Raw genomic sequence first — 17,874 nt, 5'->3', positions numbered from 1 at the left:
CCATTACAAAAAATGAAGCAGTAAACTTTGGAAAAATTACTATTTGTCTCATTCTCAATACTTTTGGCCATGACTGTACTCCTGTTCTAATTCAACCTGATCTTCAGGAATCATTCTTTGTGGAGGTGGATGCTTTAGAGGTCGGGGTAGGGGTCGTTTTATCTCAGGGGCCATGTGCATTTTTCTCAAAAAAAAAAATTCATCCGCCAAGAGAAATTATGATGTCGGGAATTGCGAGTTACTCGCTGATAAATTAGATTTGAAGAATGGAGGAATTTTTTGGAGGGGCGGTTTATCAAGTTACTGTGGTCATAAGAATTTAGCTTACATTGAATCAGCTAAACGGCTAAGTCCTAGACAGGCCAGATGGTCCTTATTTTTCTCTACGTTCAAGCTCTCTATCACATTCAGGCCAGGCTCTAAGAATGTGAAGGCTGACGCATTGTCTGGATTCAGTTTTACCTCCAGAACCTACATTCTTCCTAGGGGCATTGTGGTTTCTGTGGTATCCCTGGTGTTGGAGGCTGAGATCCATAAAACTTAGTTGTTGGCCCTTTCCGCAACTCCAGGGTCCAAGCTATTTGTGCCCGAGTACTTAAGATTGCGCCTGTTACAGGAGTTTCATGATTCCGTCTTGAGTGGTCACCACTATGCAGAAAGCTATTTCCAGACTCTTTTGTTGGTCGTCTAGGAGTAATGATTATTAAAGATTTTGTATCTGCCAGTGAAGTCTGCACATGCGCTAGTCTTTCAAACCGGTCGGCAGGGGGATTGGTCCCATTGCCAATTCCGGAAAGACCGTGGACTCATCTGTCCATGGATTTCATCACGGATTTGCCTCTGTCGGATGGGAAAACTGTTATTTGGATAGTGGTAGACCGATTCAGTAATCAGGCTCATTTTATTCCTTTATCAGGGTTACCTAATGCAGAAACACTCTCCAGGTTGTTTATTTGCCATGTTGTGAGATTACATGGAATTCCTCTTAACATAGTATCCTACAGGGGAGAGCAGTTTGTCTCCAGGTTCTTGTAAGCTTTTTGTAAGAAACTGAGGAATGACTTGTTATTTTCCTCTGCTTACCACCCTGAAACCAACGGTCAGACTAAGAGGACAAATCAATCTTTGGGACATATTTTCAGGTGTTTTGTTGTGGCTGAACAGGAGGATTCGTCCTCATTCCTACCTCTGATCCGATTGTTAAAGACGAACTCAGCCAATCAGTCCACGGGAACATCACCATTTTTCTGTAATTACGGTTTTCATCCCCATTTTGGAGAATTTTCTAGGATAAGCTCTGAATGTCCTAAGGTAGAGGTCGCCAAACAGAAGCTCAGGGATGTCTGGAGGGAGGTTGATAGATGTTCGGTGATTCCTGCTTTTAAAGTAGGTGATAAGGTTTGGTTGTCATCCAGAAACATTAAACTTAAGGTACAATTGGCAGAGTTGGGTCCGAAATCCATTGGTCCCTATGAGATTATGGAAGTGGTCAATCTGGAGCCCTTTAGGTTGAAGCTTCTTCCATCTCTTGGAATCCCTAATGTCCTCCTTTGATCCCCGTTGAGTTTGTCCCTTCGGTGATGTCACCCTCATCCCCACTTCCTCCGGTTGCTGTCGATGACAGCTAAGTTTAGAGTAAGAGGTGCAGAGAATTGTGGATTCTTGGAGGGTCCAAATTCCCTCCAGTACCTCATCCATTGGAAGGGATACAGACCACAGGAGAGATCCTGGGTTCCAGCCTGATCGACTCGTCAGGGCCTTTCATTCTAGGTTTCCTGGGAAGCCCGGGGGTCCAGTGGCCCCCCTAGAAGAGGGGGTGCGGATACGGTTTCATCACTCAGTGTGTCCTAGGGACACTGTGCCTGACAGCTCAGTAGAATGCTTCATACCCTTACGTCATCTAGTGGCTGATCTGTGTATTGCAGTGACCACTGACTTGTTCATATTTCCAATGGCTGTCTGTAGTGCTTCTGCGTACATAACTATACATAGACCATCGAGTCATTACATTAGAGCTGACATTTTGCTTGGCAGCAGGAGAATTGATTGGTCAAAATGGCCCTGATTATCACATATAAATATTGCTGTTAACCACTTGGTCATTTCTACAGATGACATTAGAAGTTGACATTTTCCTTATGCTGTCCACTTGTATTTTTTTATATTTCGCATAGCCAAAACGCTGCAAAATTTAGCAAAAAAATATATTTTATACACCGAATTCTTGCAAGAATAATAAATACAAAATATATAGGTATGACACAGAATTCTTGATGATATAGCGCCCTCTGGCACGCCATGAGTTGAACTGCAGGTTAAACAGTCATAATTACAGCGGTTGTCCGGTCTAAATTGATAAGTCTGCAGTCACTCTGTGTGATTGCAGACTTATGAATCCCCTCAGTGCACTGTGCGCTGCGAGGATTCGCTAGTTTCTGAGCCGGGAATGAATGATGTATGCCATATGCATACTCACGGGCAGAAGCCGTCTCGTGGGCACAGCCTCGCCCCGTACACTTGTACAGTGCATACGCTGAGGGGATTGATAAGTCTGCAGTCACACAGAGTGATTGCAGACTTATCAAGTTAGACCGAACAACCCCTTTAACAGTAGATGGAAGAAGCCGGGTAGATGGTCGTCTATATTTCTGTCTGTGGGCTGCGTTAGGGCGGTGGAATTGCTGGAGGCTCGTCCTCATCAGAGTCAAACTCAACATTTTCATCTTTCACCCATTTTCCTGCGCCGTCAGGAATCCACCCAGAGCTGCGGAGAGAGGAGGAGTGAGAGACTACCACAAACTGATGAAGGGGGCACCATATGGCAGCACTACAGGCAGCAGCAGTAGCTTATCCCGGGCAGGGTGTTACTTACCTCCTCAGGGACAGGTAGTGCTCCATCACTCGCGTTCTCTCAGGGTCATCGGCAGGATCCTCTCCTTTCCCCAAAGATTTCTGCATCTTCTTCTTTTTACCATCTTTCTTTGACTGCGATTGTCTGCAGCTACCTGAGAAATGACGACACATCGGTATCTGCTGAATGTATACACACAGCTGCACCCAGGTTATACCAGCAGAATCGTGAGGGCAGCTCTGGGGTATAATATAGGATCTTAATCAGGATCAGTAGAAATAAAGAATAAATAAGTTTAACCCTTCACTGCCGTCACCTGTGGAGCTGCTGGGCTCAGGTCCAGATGTCTCAGCAGGGGTCTTGGGTTGGTCAGGTTGAGTACATACTGGACGGTTCCTCAGTAGAGAAGACATGGACTGAGCAGACCCCTCGACCTCAGAAGAACTTCCTTTCCTTCTCACTTCTTCTGGCCTGGAATAAACAAACAGAGTTTTTTTAAAAAAAAGAGAACTATTACTCAATAGCAACTACAGGCCCACCACAGTCGGGGGCATCTCTCCCATTAAAGACACTATGGGGGGCTCAGATCATCTTTCTCTCCATGAAGCTCCATTGCAGCCTAGTACCTGTGCCTGGTGCAGCAGCTGTTATATGGCGCAGCTTTCAGCAGTGCATGCTGGGTAATCTTTCTGGTCAGCTCCAGTAGAGGAGCCGGAGGCTGAAGAAAAAGGAAAAGATTCAAGTTAGATACTGGCAACTTACAGGAGAGGATTACCCAGCCCCATATACACAGGCAGGCACCAGGGAGGCGGCCCACAGAGAGAGAAGGCAATCTGCAGAAAGGCGGACTACAATGTCCACAGAGATGCGTAATACAAAGAAAGGCAACAGTCCGCAAAGAGGAGGCGACACCCGCAAAGAGAGGCGATGTTTGCAGAGAGGAGGCCCGCAAAGAGGAGGCGACACCCGCAAAGAGAGGTGATGTCTGCAGAGAGGAGGCCCGCAAAGAGGAGCGATGTCTGCAGAGAGGAGGCGATGTCTGCAGAGAGGAGGCCCGCAAAGAGGAGACGACACCCGCAAAGAGAGGCGATGTCGGCAGAGAGGAGGCCCGCAAAGAGGAGGCAGTGTACAGGAAGAGGCTCTCCCACTATAGTTCTGCTGTGACGTCTGTGTGTGCTATGAGAGCGATAAATTTGGGGGTTGGGTCACTGTGTGGTGCACAGACCTGCTCCCCGGCCTCCTCCGCCCGGACATACTGCTCGTGCTGCCGCTTCAGCACTTCGTTCTTGTGAGCCGCCTTCTTCCCATAGAATTTCTGCAAACCTTGAGGGCGGGAGAGCAGATAATAAACCAACGGGACCCCGACAAGACCCCACAAACCCCAAGGTAAAGCCGCTACTCACAGGCCGTGTGCTTCTTTCCTTTCCGATGCACGCTCAGCATGTCGACGGTATCAAAGACCGGCCTGTGGTGACACACGGTGCAGGCGTACCTGGGAAGTGACACCCCACATTACGCCGTGCAGGACATCGCCCCTTCACTCTCCTGACTACTAGAAATGCCTGGGTGCGCGGATGTCAGACGTCACTGGCAGTAAGTAGAAGCCCCGCAGGGTCCGGGGTCATGGCTGCACCTCTCACCACTGTGTATTGCAGTCAGGGACTCCGGTGAAGTCTGACAACCGCATTTCTAAACACTTCCTGCTGTCAGGTCTGTAAATGAGAAGAACTGAACCTCCGCCCGAGTTTCCCACTTTACGGGGGAGTTTACCAGATAATCACGTACGTGCCATTTTTGAGGAGCAGCGCCTCATCCTCAGGGATGTAACTGGCCAACAGCTCGGCTACTCTTCTCTTCTGTAAAGAAAAAAAAAATAGGTTTTATATTTTCCCCTTTAAAACCTCACAGTAGGCCGCCATATTGCTTTCTGTGACTCCGCCCCCATAGACCTTAGAATAAGGGCGCAAGAACTTCCTGTAGCCGGTATACGTGCTATAGACATGCTTACACTTGTAGTCCTCCAGGAACTGGGCGGCCTCCCAGCTCCAGAACTCACCTTCAGCACGTTCAGCTGGCTGCCGTCATCTCCTTCCCGTTTGAAAGACATCTTTATCACCAAGCGGCCACCGTACCGCTGCGCAAAGCTTCATGGGAGGTGTAGTTTGCATGTTTGGACGCGCCCGTTATCACGTTTTACGTCGCCCGTTGCTTGCCGGGATATGTAGTTTTTTAGTGTTAAGACGTTTACGGCCCTCCTGTGCTTGGGACTACACTTCCCAGGATGCTTGGCGGCTGTCACCTCTGGCCAGCTGCTGCTAACCATTCCCATCGCTAGAAGGGCTTGTGCAATAGACCTGCTGCTGCTGCGGGGGGTCATGTGACCATGGCTGGCCTCCTAGTTCTGCTCTTGTAATTGAATTCTCTTCTTGTTTTCTCCCATCATGTGACAGTGACAGGAGCCTCATTGTGCTGCAGGAAGCATGGCCTCCAGGGAAGAAGGGGACGCGGGGCTGCTGCGGGGAGCCAGGACGCGCTCCTATGGCAGCCTGGTCCAGTCCTCCTACTCCCCTGCCCGGCTGAGGAAGCTGGAACATCTGGTGCAGCCGGGGGACACGCTGCCGGGGCTGGCGCTGAAGTATGGGGTCACGGTGAGTGTCAGTGTGCTGAACTACAACCCTGTAGGGTGCGGAGCGCCTTACATACCGACAGGCTCCTAATGCGCTGGTTCAGTGGTACTGTAACTCCCAGCATGTCCACGGCTCCGTCTGTAGGGTCCGGAGCTCCTTATGTACCGACCGTCTCCTAGGTCGCTGGTTCAGTGGTACTGTAACTCCCAGCATGTCCAATAGAACATTTACTGGGCTCATGTATGTCTTCACTGGGCGTCATTGTGGAACTATAACCCCCAGCATGCCCACGGCTCCGCCTGTATGGTCCGGAGCCCTGTACGTACCGGCAGGCTCCTAGGTCGCGGTTCAGTGGTACTGTAACTCCCAGCATGTCCAATAGAACATTTACTGGGCTCATGTATGTCTGCACTGGGCGTCATTGTGGAACTATAACTCCCAGCATGCCCATAAGTGGGGTCCATAGTGGTTTACGTAAATGCAGCCTCTAAATCCCCTGCTCGCTGTAGTACTATAACTCCCAGCATGCCTTTGTGGAACGGTAACTCCTGGTGTTCAGCTGGCTCGTGGTTGTTATGGGACTACTACTCCCAGCTTGACCTAGCTGTCACATGCTTCATGTTTGTCATTGAGGGGTCCAGGATAGCTGGGGGGGTCGCATGTCTGGTAAGAGGTTCCTGGCGATCCAGAGACGGTCACATTGAAATTCCTCTTCCAATCGGATTTGTCCCTCTCTCCGCAGATGGAGCAGATCAAGAGAGTGAACCGGCTGTACACCAACGACTCCATCTTCCTGAAGAAATACCTCAGCATCCCCGTCCTGATGGAGCAGCCGCAGCTGACCAATGGGGCGCATCCGACAGAGGATTCAGGGGCGGCGGGGGGCTACGGCGCAGGGAAGGAGGGGACGGCGAGCCGCCCTCAGCGCAGTATGTCCCTGGACGCCCGAAAGGACGAGGTCTCCGCCACTGACTTCATGACCAAGCTGGACACCAGGATCCGTGTCTCCAAGAGGACGGTGGTCAAGAAGATGCGGGAGGTGGAGCCCGTGTAAGTATCGGTGCGCCACATCATGGCTGCCCACGTCACCGCACAGGGTACTGCGGGTGTTATACAGCCGGCATTACGCTCCGACAGCCGTGATCTCACCGCCTAGACGCTGCGGGCAGTGCTGAACACGGCACCTAAGGGGTTACACAAAACTGCGCTGTTAGTCTGACCCGTGTAATAAAGTCATTACGTTACGGGGAAATCGAAGGCAAAATTACCGTCCAACGAAGAATTAATAAGTCGTGGCCTTAAAAAAGTGGAAGAGAAAGAAAGAAACAAAATTCTCGTCTCATTAGAGGGGATTTCCAGTTTTGCACAAAAATAATGGCCACAAGGAAGAAATGGCAGAAAATCCAAAAAGTAACTTGTATAATTCCCCACTAGCTCCAGCATGTGACCGCTGCAGCCAATCACTGGCCTTGGCTATGATACGCCAAGTGACCACTGAGACAAATGATCGGCTGCAGCCGTCATCTGCAATAGAAGACGACAACTCCTTACCTATATTTCGTACTTTCAGAGCCAAAGAGGAGGAGTCATCCCCCGAAGCAGTCACCGGCTACCAAGGCGCCAGCGAGGAAGCCTCTCCGCCAGCTGCCCAGCGCTCCCTGCTTGGACCGCTCCCTCTCACCGTCACCACGCGGGCGTCTGCCCTCCGGGACCGTGAAGATGAGATATTTAAACTCTAACTTTATTTTATGATTTTTCTTTTATTATTTATTTTTGTTTGTTTTTATTTTCAAAAAAAGTCACAAAAATTATTTTAAAATCTAACTTTGGACACTGAAATTTCCAAATTCTCAATGCGAGCCGAGTCCGGGGAACCTCAGTTCCTGAGGTTTTTTTTTATTTCATTTATTTATTTTTATTTTAGTTTTTATATTGCTATTTATTTATTTTTTTTTTTTAACATTTTTATTTATTTATTTTTTTGTTACATTTTTTTAAATGTAGCATATTTTATTTTTTTTACTTCACTTTTTGTTTTAACTGTTTTTTTTCTTTGTTTTTCTCCATTTTTTTGTTTCTTTTTCTTAATTGTATTTTAGTCTTTTTGTTTTTCCTTTTTTTCTTGTTTGTTTTTTATATTTGGTGCTTTTTGTTTTTTTTTCTTTTTCTTTTAATTTGTCTTTATTTTTCGTGCTTTTTGTTTTTCTTATATTATTATTTTATTCTTATTTGAGTTTTATTTGCCTTTTTATTGTTTGTGCTTTTCGTTTTTCTTATCTTATTTTTTCTTCTTTTTATTTGAGTTTATCTTTTTATTTTTGGTGCTTTTGAACAAATTGAAATAAGATTTTTCCTTTCTTTTTTTAATCCCAGGGTCTATAAATTAGAAATCCTAAGCACATGTAATACTATCCCTCCTCTGTGTGTCACAGGTCCTCCACACTCACACACGCACTCGATGATAAAAGTATGTGCACCCCTGAATACCTCATCCACATGGGACATCTTATTTCGGAACCACATAAATTGACATGGAGGTGAGTTGTAGAGTTTCACGTCCATCCAGCCACAAAGCTTTTGGGATCAGGCGCTGACGGTAGGTGATCGGGTCGTTTCATGGTCCTGCACACCTTGAGCCAGAAAAGAACCTGGCTTTACCCCAATCCGGCCCCCTCTTGGCATTGTGCATCTCATTCTACTTCTGTATGCTGGATTTTACAAATATGGCTATAAATGACCTCAGGGTGCACATACTTTTGAACATGTTTCTATAATACACATATAATGCGCTTAGTCACAGTCTCACCAGATGGGGGCGCCATTGTTTTACAAAATGTCTAACGCTACTCTGGTACCTGCAATAATGCGGTGTCTTTGTCCCTATTACCTCTTTATATGCCATTTAGCTTTATTTTGATGTAGTTGCTTTTCTGCACTGCTGTGAACCAATTGCCGTAAAGCGTCATTTCTGCCGTAAAGGTAATTTTTTTACATTATATTTCATAGAGATGGACATTGATGGATATTGATTACACTACAGCTATTAATACTGGTCATACTGGAATCTGTGGACAGTTCAGGGTTTTTTTTTTCCCCCACTACCTCTCCGAAGAGCCGTAAATGGGGTTAAAGTCCTGGTCATTTATCCATGGCAGGCGACGATCTTTGATCCCTCGTTGGATATCTGAGATGTTAGACTATAACTTCTGCAGGGTCGTCACTCAGATTTCCCTGTCCTAGTTATTTAACTACATGCTAAATTAAAGAGTTAGCAAAACATGGCTGCTTACTACCAGAAATGGCGCCACCCCCTGCCTACAGGTTGTGTCTGGAATAGCAGTATATCTCCATTAAAGTGGATAAGGCTGAGTTGCAATACCACTCACAACCTGTGGACCGGAGAGGCACTGTTCTGTAGCCCTATATTAATGTCACTTCCCATAAACAGACAGGTGAGGAGGATTTGTAATGTTTTTAGGCTTTAACGACTCGGAGACAAAATATTTTTTACTTTTTCTTTGTATTTTTGAGGGCATAATCTGGAACATATGACCACAATGATAAGTATTTGTTATATGCTGGTGGCCCTCGTGTGGCGCTGTAGGTATGACCGAACAGTTTACACGTTTTCTGATATAATCAGTGCGGAGAGCTATAGACGCGCGGCCGGCTTCTTTTCAGATATGTACGTTTTGTAGAAATTTTGTATAAAATAATTTATTCTTTTTAGTGTATTCTGTCAAAAAGTTGGTCAAAAATAATAAAAATATAAATAAAAAAATGTTTAATATTTGGTTATTAAATTCCTATTTAGTTCATAAGTGGGATTTTTGGAGGATGGTTAAAATGAGTTATATACTATATACGCCTAATAACCACAACTTGATGTGTTGGAAGTAGGGCTGTGGAGTCGGTAAGCCAAACCTTCGACTCCTCAATTTCCATGACTCCGACTCCATTACTCCGACTCCCTCATACCTGGCTCATGTGTAAGTGATAAATTTACAGCAGCACAGATTCATCTCAGCTAAAAGTCCAGACCCTTAGATCAGAAATAGGACAGACATTTATAGGACATTTCAGAACTTTCCCAAATTCTTATGAAAAAATATTCCCCACAAACTGCGTTGAACTACTGTACCTAATTTATTATATATTTTAGGAGTTGGAGTCAGTCCATTTTATACTGACTCCAGCAAAATGGGCTCCGACTCCACAGCCCTGGTTGGAAACAGGAAGAAGGAGCAAGCGGAAGGATCTGAGTATTATTGAATCTGTGGGGTGCTCCTGGCATACGCTGGGTCTCGTGGGGGTGTTTTCGGTATACGCCGGGTCTCGTGGGGTGCCCCCACTATACGCCGGGTCTCGTGGGGGTGCTCCCGGTACACGCCGGGTCTCGTGGGGTGCTCCCGGTACACGCCGGGTCTCGTGGGGGTGTTTTCGGTATACGCTGGGTCTCGTGGGGGTGTTTTCGGTATATGCTGGATCTCGTGGGGTGCTCCCGGTACACTCCGGGTCTCGTGGGGGTGTTTTCGGTAGACACCGTGTCTCGTGGAGGTGCTCCCGGTACACGCTGGGTCTCGTGGGGGTGCTCCCAATACACGCCGGGTCTCGTGGGGGTGCTCCCAATACACGCCGGGTCTCGTGGGGGTGCTCCCAATACACGCCGGGTCTCGTGGGGGTGCTCCCAATACACGCCGGGTCTCGTGGGGGTGCTCCCGGTACACGCCGGGTCTCGTGGGGGTGCTCCCGGTACACGCCGGGTCTCGTGGGGGTGCTCCCGGTACACGCCGGGTCTCGTGGGGGTGCTCCCGATACACGCCGGGTCTCGTGGGGGTGCTCCCGATACACGCCGGGTCTCGTGGGGGTGCTCCCGATACACGCCGGGTCTCGTGGGGGTGCTCCCGATACACGCCGGGTCTCGTGGGGGTGCTCCCGGTACACGCCGGGTCTCGTGGGGGTGCTCCCGGTACACGCCGGGTCTCGTGGGGGTGCTCCCGGTACACGCCGGGTCTCGTGGGGGTGCTCCCGGTACACGCCGGGTCTCGTGGGGGTGCTCCCGGTACACGCCGGGTCTCGTGGGGGTGCTCCCGGTACACGCCGGGTCTCGTGGGGGTGCTCCCGGTACACGCCGGGTCTCGTGGGGGTGCTCCCGGTACATGCCGGGTCTCGTGGGGGTGCTCCCGGTACATGCCGGGTCTCGTGGGGGTGCTCCCGGTACATGCCGGGTCTCGTGGGGGTGCTCCCGGTACAGGCCGGGTCTCGTGGGGGTGCTCCCGGTACATGCCGGGTCTCGTGGGGGTGCTTCCGGTACACACCGGGTCTTGTGGGGGTGCTTCCGGTACGTGGGGGTCCTCCCGGTACACGCCGGGTCTCGTGGGGGTGCTCTCGGTACACGTCGGGTCTCGTGGGGGTGCTCCCAATACACGTCGGGTCTCGTGGGGGTGCTCCCAATACACGCCGGGTCTCGTGGGGGTGCTCCCAATACACGCCGGGTCTCGTGGGGGTGCTCCCGGTACACGCCGGGTCTCGTGGGGGCGCCCCTGGTACACGCCGGGTCTCGTGGGGGCGCTTCCGGTACACGCCGGGTCTCGTGGGGGCGCTTCCGGTACACGCCGGGTCTCGTGGGGGTGCTCCCAATACACGCCGGGTCTCGTGGGGGCGCTTCCGGTACACGCCGGGTCTCGTGGGGGCGCCCCTGGTACACGCCGGGTCTTGTGGGGTGTTAGTCCTGTGATTCACGTTTTCCATAATATGGACAGTCGGGTGTGTCTGCCATTTTACAGGAGAAGAGATGGCACCAGGATGCATTATGGATAGAAGACAAGCAATGGAGTCCCGGCATCCCATGGATGTGACCCGGACCACGGACTGATCATTGTGCAGACTGTACATATATGTGTATAATCCTTTCTTTTCTAGTTATTGTAATTTTTTTTTAAGGCCGGACATTAATCCTCTATATTCTTAGGACAAATATCCTTTAGGCCTCATTTAACCCTCACTGTTTCCATGACGGTGTAGGCACTTAGCCATTTTGAATCAACTTTATTTGTTAAACGATCTGAATAGTGGCGGTGACACGAGTCGCTGCGCAGCGATGGAAGACTTCTCAATAATCCCCCGAATCTTTTATCACCTTCCTTTCTTCCTCCTTTCATATTAAAGGCCGAGGAGACGCGAAGAAAAACGCCTCATAACATGTAGGACAAGCCGCCACACCTCGCCCCGCAGTCTGAAGACAAAGCTTTATTTCCAAGCTGTCATCCTAGACGTCTGAGGAGGAGGAAGAGGAGGAGGACGGTTCAGATCACCAGAAAGGGGAATCGTGAAAATACTGTTACAGTATTAACCCTTTACCCCTCAGGCCATTTTTTGCTTTTGAGCTTTCGTAGACCAGTGTTTTCAATATAAAAATATACAAAAAAAAAAAGACAAAGTACAGTATGAAGTCAATATCAAAGCTGCAGTGAACGTCGTATAGTAAAAAAAATCTATAAAATCTGATACAACTCATTTATTGAAGAAATAAAACTCTACGTAACTGAGGAAATGTTTTTAGTCGTAGGCTCAGAAATCCACATTTTCAAGTTGCGAGATAAAAAAAACAACCGATACATTCCGGCATTTTGATCATTTTTAGGATTGACATCTTGGCAGATTTCACTATAGACTTTTACAATAAAATATGTTTATGTAGATTATGGGGAAAAAGGAGAAGGAGAAGTGAAAGTTTTCACAGATTTTTTTTTTTTTTTTTTTTTTCAATTTTTTTTTTTTTTTATGTACCTAAAAAGTACATAGCCAGTTGTTGCAGTGGGGACTGCTGTAGCTCCAGGGGTCCTTACCGGTCTTTATAAACTGCAGCCAGTCTTAGTTCTTACGTACCGCACCACTGGTGGTATCACCCCTCAACACTGAGCCACCATGCCGGTAGTAGGGCACGTGATTGCTGTAGCGGTCAGCATTTTTGAACCTTTGTGGCTCTTTGGTTTGGTTCCGAATTCTCAAAAAAAACCCACAAACTTTAACTTTGTGAAAGGAAGCAGTGGGTTTCTTGTTTTCTGAGTTACTCAAGTCCCTTAAAGTTGGGTGTTTCATTTTTTTTTTTTAATTCTGCAAAATGTTCCCAAGAGGCTGTAAACATTACTTTTGTTCTGCAAGAAGTCAACATCAATAGTCGACCTATTGAAATCCCCAAATTTCCTGATCAAATATATGCGTCATTCAATAGCAGGGACAACCATGAAGCACCAGGATAGTGATTATGGACCCTGACATCATATCAAACCTCAAAACGAAAAGAATTTCACAATTTTGTGTTCGGTCTCTGTAAGACACACAACAACCATTATGCCCCATGTGTACCAAAATACTTTAAAGTCACGGAACATGCATCACAGACATAATCTCCAGGCAGGCTCCTATCATGTAAACGCTTAGGTGTAGACCAAAGTCCAAGTTGTAGGTGGAACAGGTCAGTGAACTTGTGCCATATAGATAAGTGCCATGAAGCACCTCAACAAGAGACCGGACATCTTCACCAAGAGAATTCTTTTTTCCATGATGGAGTTCTTCAAAAATAATCAACATCTTTGGACTGAGAAAAGATGAAAAACAGTCTATCCTTTCAATCTTGAAGACAAAGTTTTTGGAAGATCTACTGTATGCAGCAAAACGCAAATGTGTCCATATTGCTTACTTGTCTTCAAGTTTGGATATCCATTGACGACATATGGGAACCCTTTCATTCATATCATAAACACCATTTCACTGTTCCCAAGGTTGATTACCTTCCAGGGTACTAAAATCCTGGTCTTCATTCTCCAAGTTAAGTCCATCATTTTGCACAATTTCCCTTTTTTGAGTCCAATGTCTCTCACAGTTTCCCATCATCAATCAGTTTGTTCATTCCCTGACAAATTTTTTGTAAATGTGGCTTCATAGACCCATTGGGGTCATAAAGTTCACTGAGCATTTCCTTGTTTGCGAAGTGGTTAAACACATGCTGGATGCGACCATGGGACTTAGGGGTAAGGTGCTTGTCCACGAGGCGTAGGAGCAAGTTTTTGCATTCGGTGAGGATTCCAGGCAGCACCTCCTTCTCATAAGTAAATTCTACTTCGTAGAAGCTAATGGCTGTCATTGCTCCATTGTGTAGTTTGTTCTTGAAATCTTCAGCTAGGACCAGTTCCTCAGGGCTAAAACGGTTGTGACGATACAAAACACCGATTTTTACAGCAATCTTGATCAAGTTTTTGATGACCTTTTGAGACTCTGCTTTGTTTTTGGTGTACTCTTTAGACACTCTGTAAAGTTCGTCCAAGACTTCACCACTTGTTTCATCGATGAACATGTTCACCATGGATTTACTGGCCATTCGACTCAGGATTTTCTTTTGCGCCTGGAGGGCAAGATCTTTGGAACTGAAGGTCTCCATGGTCTGCAATGAAAAGTAAAAGAAGAAACAGATTAATTATATGGATAAAAACATAAGTTTTACAAGTCAGGCATGATGTTAGTGACCCTTGGTACCATGAGAAGCAGATCAAAAGTAGTCAGTACTCAACGTTTCTTAACAAATACTCTGGTGCAATTAGGTCACTAAGAACTTTTTGGAGCTCTGTAGAAAAAAAAAACGACTCGGTTGTCCTCAGAACAAAGAAATATTGATGATAACGGAGTCTACATTCCAACTGAGAACGCCAAAAAGATAGTATATGTTTTAGGTATCATCTTGTAAAATTAACATTTTGCTCCTAGAGGGGGGCACTTTAAGACTATGTCCATTGGGATGTGAACTGAACAAAAATAAATTCTTCAACTGATCTGCTGCAAAATCCTCTTTATATGTGGATGTGTCTCAGATCTCGTCCTATTATAGATTTTCAGTCCTGAAAATCCACACTGTATCCTCCATACCCTAAAAGATGTACTGTAGGAGAAACCATCTGTAAACCCTCACAGATTGTTCCATGTACACAAGGGTCGTTAATTGGCAAGACACTTAGATCTTTGGCCAGATGTCTTTAGACTTCATTCATTCCGAACCATTTGTTCAGAGAAGATGATCACATACACAAGTCCATAAGAGTTACCAACTTCCAATATCTAACCATATTTTCCACCTTGGCCAAAAAAAATTCTAGCCAAGAAGATAAATACTGAGTACACCGGTTCCACTGAGCTTCTAAGCACCAACCTGCCAAAAGCTGAATATTCAAGACTAATTAAGGTCATATCGTTGAGATGTTTCATAATCGTTTGGCTCACTCCAAGAATTCAATCTGAAGCTCAGAGTGGGATACTACAAGTCGTAATTGCATTCCTCCAAGCTGGAGATAATTAGGAACATTTTTTGTAGTTAATATCTGGATGTAATAAAATATAGATGTAGAGACAGGCTGCCAATATATTTTTTGGCTTCTGGATGGAAGCAATCACAAATATGGTTTAAAAAAAAACAAACCCTGGTATGATTTCAATCCAGTTTCCCACCCTTATCAGACAAAGATGCACCCGGACTACAACAAGTTTCCGAAGATACTGTGCCTGGTTAGTCAAAAGATTGAAGGCGCTTCCTGATTGACCGCTCAACTTCTTACTCTCTGGACATAAATAAGGTCCGGCATAAAACCTCAGCCTAGAAAACATTGTATTACCTTGGAAATCACTCAATGTTGGACTTGGAATATTTCACGTGGAGACATCATGACCAAAACTTTGTGGACCTGTATGTTTTGCCTGGAGGAGAAACCCAACTTGCCTGATAATTTTTACCTTCATTGTAGGACCACAACGCCACAGGTCCCCCCACAAAGACCTCATCCTAGTCGTGTTTGCTAGCATCGGTCTCGTTATCTTAAGGTCACTTTTACCTTCTTGGTTTCAACCTAAAAAAAAAGCCTCTTTGATTTATGAAAACGTCAATGTCTTTGTTTAGTCAGTTAAACTATGGAACCAATTAGTTGGACGTCTCTTTCCAGACTTTGTTAATTAGTATCTGCAGTTTTAACGACAGGAACTCACATTCCCAGGAAAAATGAGCTAGCTGAGATTTTCAAACATTACAGATTTCTAAAGCTCCTATATATACCAGGAGATGGTTATATATTTTTGGTATGAGGCATATCGGGTCTCAAAAGGTACTCTCATTGATTTTTGGGGGTTTCATGATTGTTCTCCTCCGAATGCCTAGAAGGATTGGCTTTGTAGAAACAGAGCCTTGGATTTGGTGTCCCTTAAGCACCCCATACATAATAGATGTCTGTCGGATGATCATTCGGCCTCCAGCTGTCACTCTTGAGTCTACCGTACACATGACCACTCGGTTTCGCCAAGATCTCCTGTGATCTCTAGGAGATAGTTGCTACCAGACTTCTCTTGCGATGGTTTATTTTACAGGGAACAAAAGGATCAGCCGTTGGAAATTGATACGTCAGATTCTTTTCTGTTTCCATTTTTCTTTTATACTTTTCATTCTCATCGATTTCACTTATGGCTTCGTCTTGAAAACTGCATCAAAATCTGCGACCCTTTCCTCAGGCGCCTCCATTACTGGAGCTCCATGTCTACGTAGCCGGAGGCTGCAGTTCTTCCTGGTGTGGATGAGTGGCGCTCCTCGCCGCGTCGTGCAGGATGCAGGAAGTCTTTCCTGTTTAATGAGAATAGAACGAGCTGCACAAACAAGCAACCATTACGTCTGACACTTCACCAGGAGCTACCGAAAATAAGAAAGCCCTGCTCATTGTCTGTCAGGTGCGCGGCGCGGTCCATTGTCACTTTGTATCGGATTTCCAGACCAACTTGTTGCCAGTAACAATCGCCTCCCGACCCTCCCCTGCCGCATGTCACATGGTCTGCGGAGGAGCATCTGCAGGGCAGCCAAAAAAAACAAGATATGCTGCTTTTTCCAAATTGTCTAATTAACCCCTTATGCTCTAAAAGAAATCTGATTGTAAGAGTCGTTTTGTGACTTGGGCACACCTTAAGGAGACTAGCTGAGTGCGGTGTCTTATGGGATAAAAAATGCAAATTAGCTCTCTCCTGGAAAGAAAGCTGCCTCGTTAGAGCCACCTAGTGGAGATAGGCTACCTTGTAAGTTAATGTACGACCCTTTACCTAGTCTTGTAAGGGATGCTAGCAAAACCTAGACAAACTTATCCTTCAGAACTCTGGGAAAGCTGGTTAAACACAAATACGGCTGATTTTTGGAGCTCATCCATCTTTCCCACGGTCTGGAACAACAATACAATACAGTGGTTTCGCCACTGCTTCCAGTCTTGCAAAGCTGGGTGAAAACCAACATGTCCGACTTTCCCAAAGTCCTGAAAAGATAATCTGTCCATTTCTGGACAGTTATCGAACTTATGCAGGGTTAATTATATGACTGAGACGCTACGCTCACCCAGCTTTTCTTGAGCCCCAAGTAGCAAATCTGCATCATAACTAGACAATCTTGCCATTCAGAACTCTAGAAAAGCTGGGTGACAACTAGTATGATCGCACTTACAGCTCATCCAGCTTTCCTAAAGCTCTGAATCGCAATGTAGCCCTTTGCTTTCATTCAGACAATTTTAGATAGCCAGCGATAACCCCTATAGGGGCAGCAGGTTATAGAGCAGGAGGAGATGAGCGCATTGATATATAGTTTTGTGGGGAGAGATGCAGTAGAACCTGTATTCTACGCATTCTAATTCTTTCTACCTTAATAGGAGTCCAGTGGGCGGTCCTAATCAGTGACTGACACTTCCCTGACAAGACCGCCCACTGGACTCAGAATGAGCAGATATTAAAGTGAATGAAAACACAAGTTATACTGAATCAATTTCCACAAAACTATATATCAGTCTGCTCAGCTCCTCCTGCTTTATAGCATGCTGCTGGAAGAATTTATGGGGACTTGTTCCCTTTAAATTCAGTGCCGCTGCTTCGCTCTCCCTCCTAGGAACACAGGATGATATTTGCTTTCGGCCTCAAGAAATAATCCTGTTTATGTTCTGACGGAACAAACGGAAACATTCGAGAAAAGACGAGCGAGGTAGAAATGAACCAGCTCGGAGGGGGGTGATCTAACAAACAACTGCCCCCACAATCTCTCTGGGGTGTGAACTGCAAGTCACTATGACTGTGGTAAATGAGGCTGTCAATGAGCTTTGCTCAGACTGTGAATGGCATAGCATATCACAATTGTGTCATTTTTTTTTGTCTTGCTCTCTTCATTGTCTGTCTTGGGTTTCCTGTACATGAACCAGGTGGATCAGGATGAACAGTATTGTACTCTATGCTGCATCCATGCAGACAAACTTTAGGGCCTTACCTTGGTTGTGCGAGGTTACAGGGACAATTGATAATTTAGGGCTTTGATACCCAGGGTGCAATGACCAATCAGTATGA

The 17,874-nt window shown here is 46.3% G+C and overlaps 3 protein-coding genes across 7 annotated transcripts in view; 1 reads left to right on the top strand and 2 right to left on the bottom strand.

The window, feature by feature from the left end:
* Positions 1-2,190: 2,190 nt before the first annotated feature.
* SCNM1 (sodium channel modifier 1) lies at positions 2,191-5,059 on the bottom strand. Of its 2 annotated transcripts, none has more exons than XM_073639385.1 (8): positions 4,908-5,059; positions 4,622-4,707; positions 4,255-4,343; positions 4,077-4,174; positions 3,478-3,569; positions 3,168-3,322; positions 2,873-3,005; positions 2,191-2,764 (listed from the first exon to the last, which is right to left on the bottom strand). In XM_073639385.1, exons 1-8 carry the CDS (start codon positions 4,956-4,958, stop codon positions 2,665-2,667), a joined length of 804 nt encoding a protein of 267 aa, XP_073495486.1. In that variant the 5' UTR covers positions 4,959-5,059; the 3' UTR covers positions 2,191-2,664. The 2 variants fall into 2 exon arrangements, with proteins under 2 accessions (XP_073495486.1, XP_073495487.1); XM_073639386.1 differs by having other exon boundaries at positions 4,637-4,707.
* Positions 5,060-5,110: 51 nt separating this feature from the next.
* LYSMD1 (LysM domain containing 1) lies at positions 5,111-9,216 on the top strand. The gene is made up of 3 exons (XM_073639387.1): positions 5,111-5,499; positions 6,221-6,528; positions 7,049-9,216. The coding sequence occupies exons 1-3, from the start codon at positions 5,332-5,334 to the stop codon at positions 7,215-7,217; spliced, it is 645 nt and encodes a 214-aa protein (XP_073495488.1). The 5' UTR covers positions 5,111-5,331; the 3' UTR covers positions 7,218-9,216.
* Positions 9,217-11,980: 2,764 nt separating this feature from the next.
* TNFAIP8L2 (TNF alpha induced protein 8 like 2) overlaps positions 11,981-17,874 on the bottom strand; it is a 109,933-nt gene continuing 104,039 nt past the window's right edge. For 3 of the 4 annotated variants that reach the window (XM_073639383.1, XM_073639382.1, XM_073639384.1), the window contains exon 2: positions 11,981-13,921. In XM_073639383.1, coding sequence (XP_073495484.1) covers positions 13,358-13,918 — 561 coding nt within the window. In that variant the 5' untranslated portion in view covers positions 13,919-13,921 and the 3' untranslated portion in view covers positions 11,981-13,357. Of the gene's footprint in view, positions 13,922-15,258; positions 16,290-17,874 lie in introns of those variants that run through there. The other variant, XM_073639381.1, reaches the window with a different exon arrangement.

Source organism: Phyllobates terribilis, unplaced genomic scaffold (genome assembly GCF_046119375.1).
Source record: "Phyllobates terribilis strain yellow unplaced genomic scaffold, ASM4611937v1 Scaffold_7__3_contigs__length_470593459, whole genome shotgun sequence".
In the NCBI taxonomy this organism is placed as follows: domain Eukaryota; kingdom Metazoa; phylum Chordata; class Amphibia; order Anura; family Dendrobatidae; genus Phyllobates; species Phyllobates terribilis.
This window is presented reverse-complemented; position numbering and strand designations above follow the sequence as displayed.

Bases quoted from the DNA above. Each gene is read 5' to 3' on its own strand.
- SCNM1 (XM_073639385.1), bottom strand. From the start codon at position 4,958: ATGTCTTTCAAACGGGAAGGAGATGACGGCAGCCAGCTGAACGTGCTG. The intron at 4,708-4,907 runs GTGAGTTCTGGA...TTTTCTTTACAG, and splicing joins GCCAGCTGAACGTGCTGAAG to AAGAGAAGAGTAGCCGAGCT. The intron at 3,323-3,477 runs GTACTAGGCTGC...TGTTTATTCCAG, and splicing joins AGCTGCTGCACCAGGCACAG to GCCAGAAGAAGTGAGAAGGA.
- LYSMD1 (XM_073639387.1), top strand. From the start codon at position 5,332: ATGGCCTCCAGGGAAGAAGGGGACGCGGGGCTGCTGCGGGGAGCCAGG. The intron at 5,500-6,220 runs GTGAGTGTCAGT...CTCTCTCCGCAG, and splicing joins CGCTGAAGTATGGGGTCACG to ATGGAGCAGATCAAGAGAGT. The intron at 6,529-7,048 runs GTAAGTATCGGT...TCGTACTTTCAG, and splicing joins ATGCGGGAGGTGGAGCCCGT to AGCCAAAGAGGAGGAGTCAT.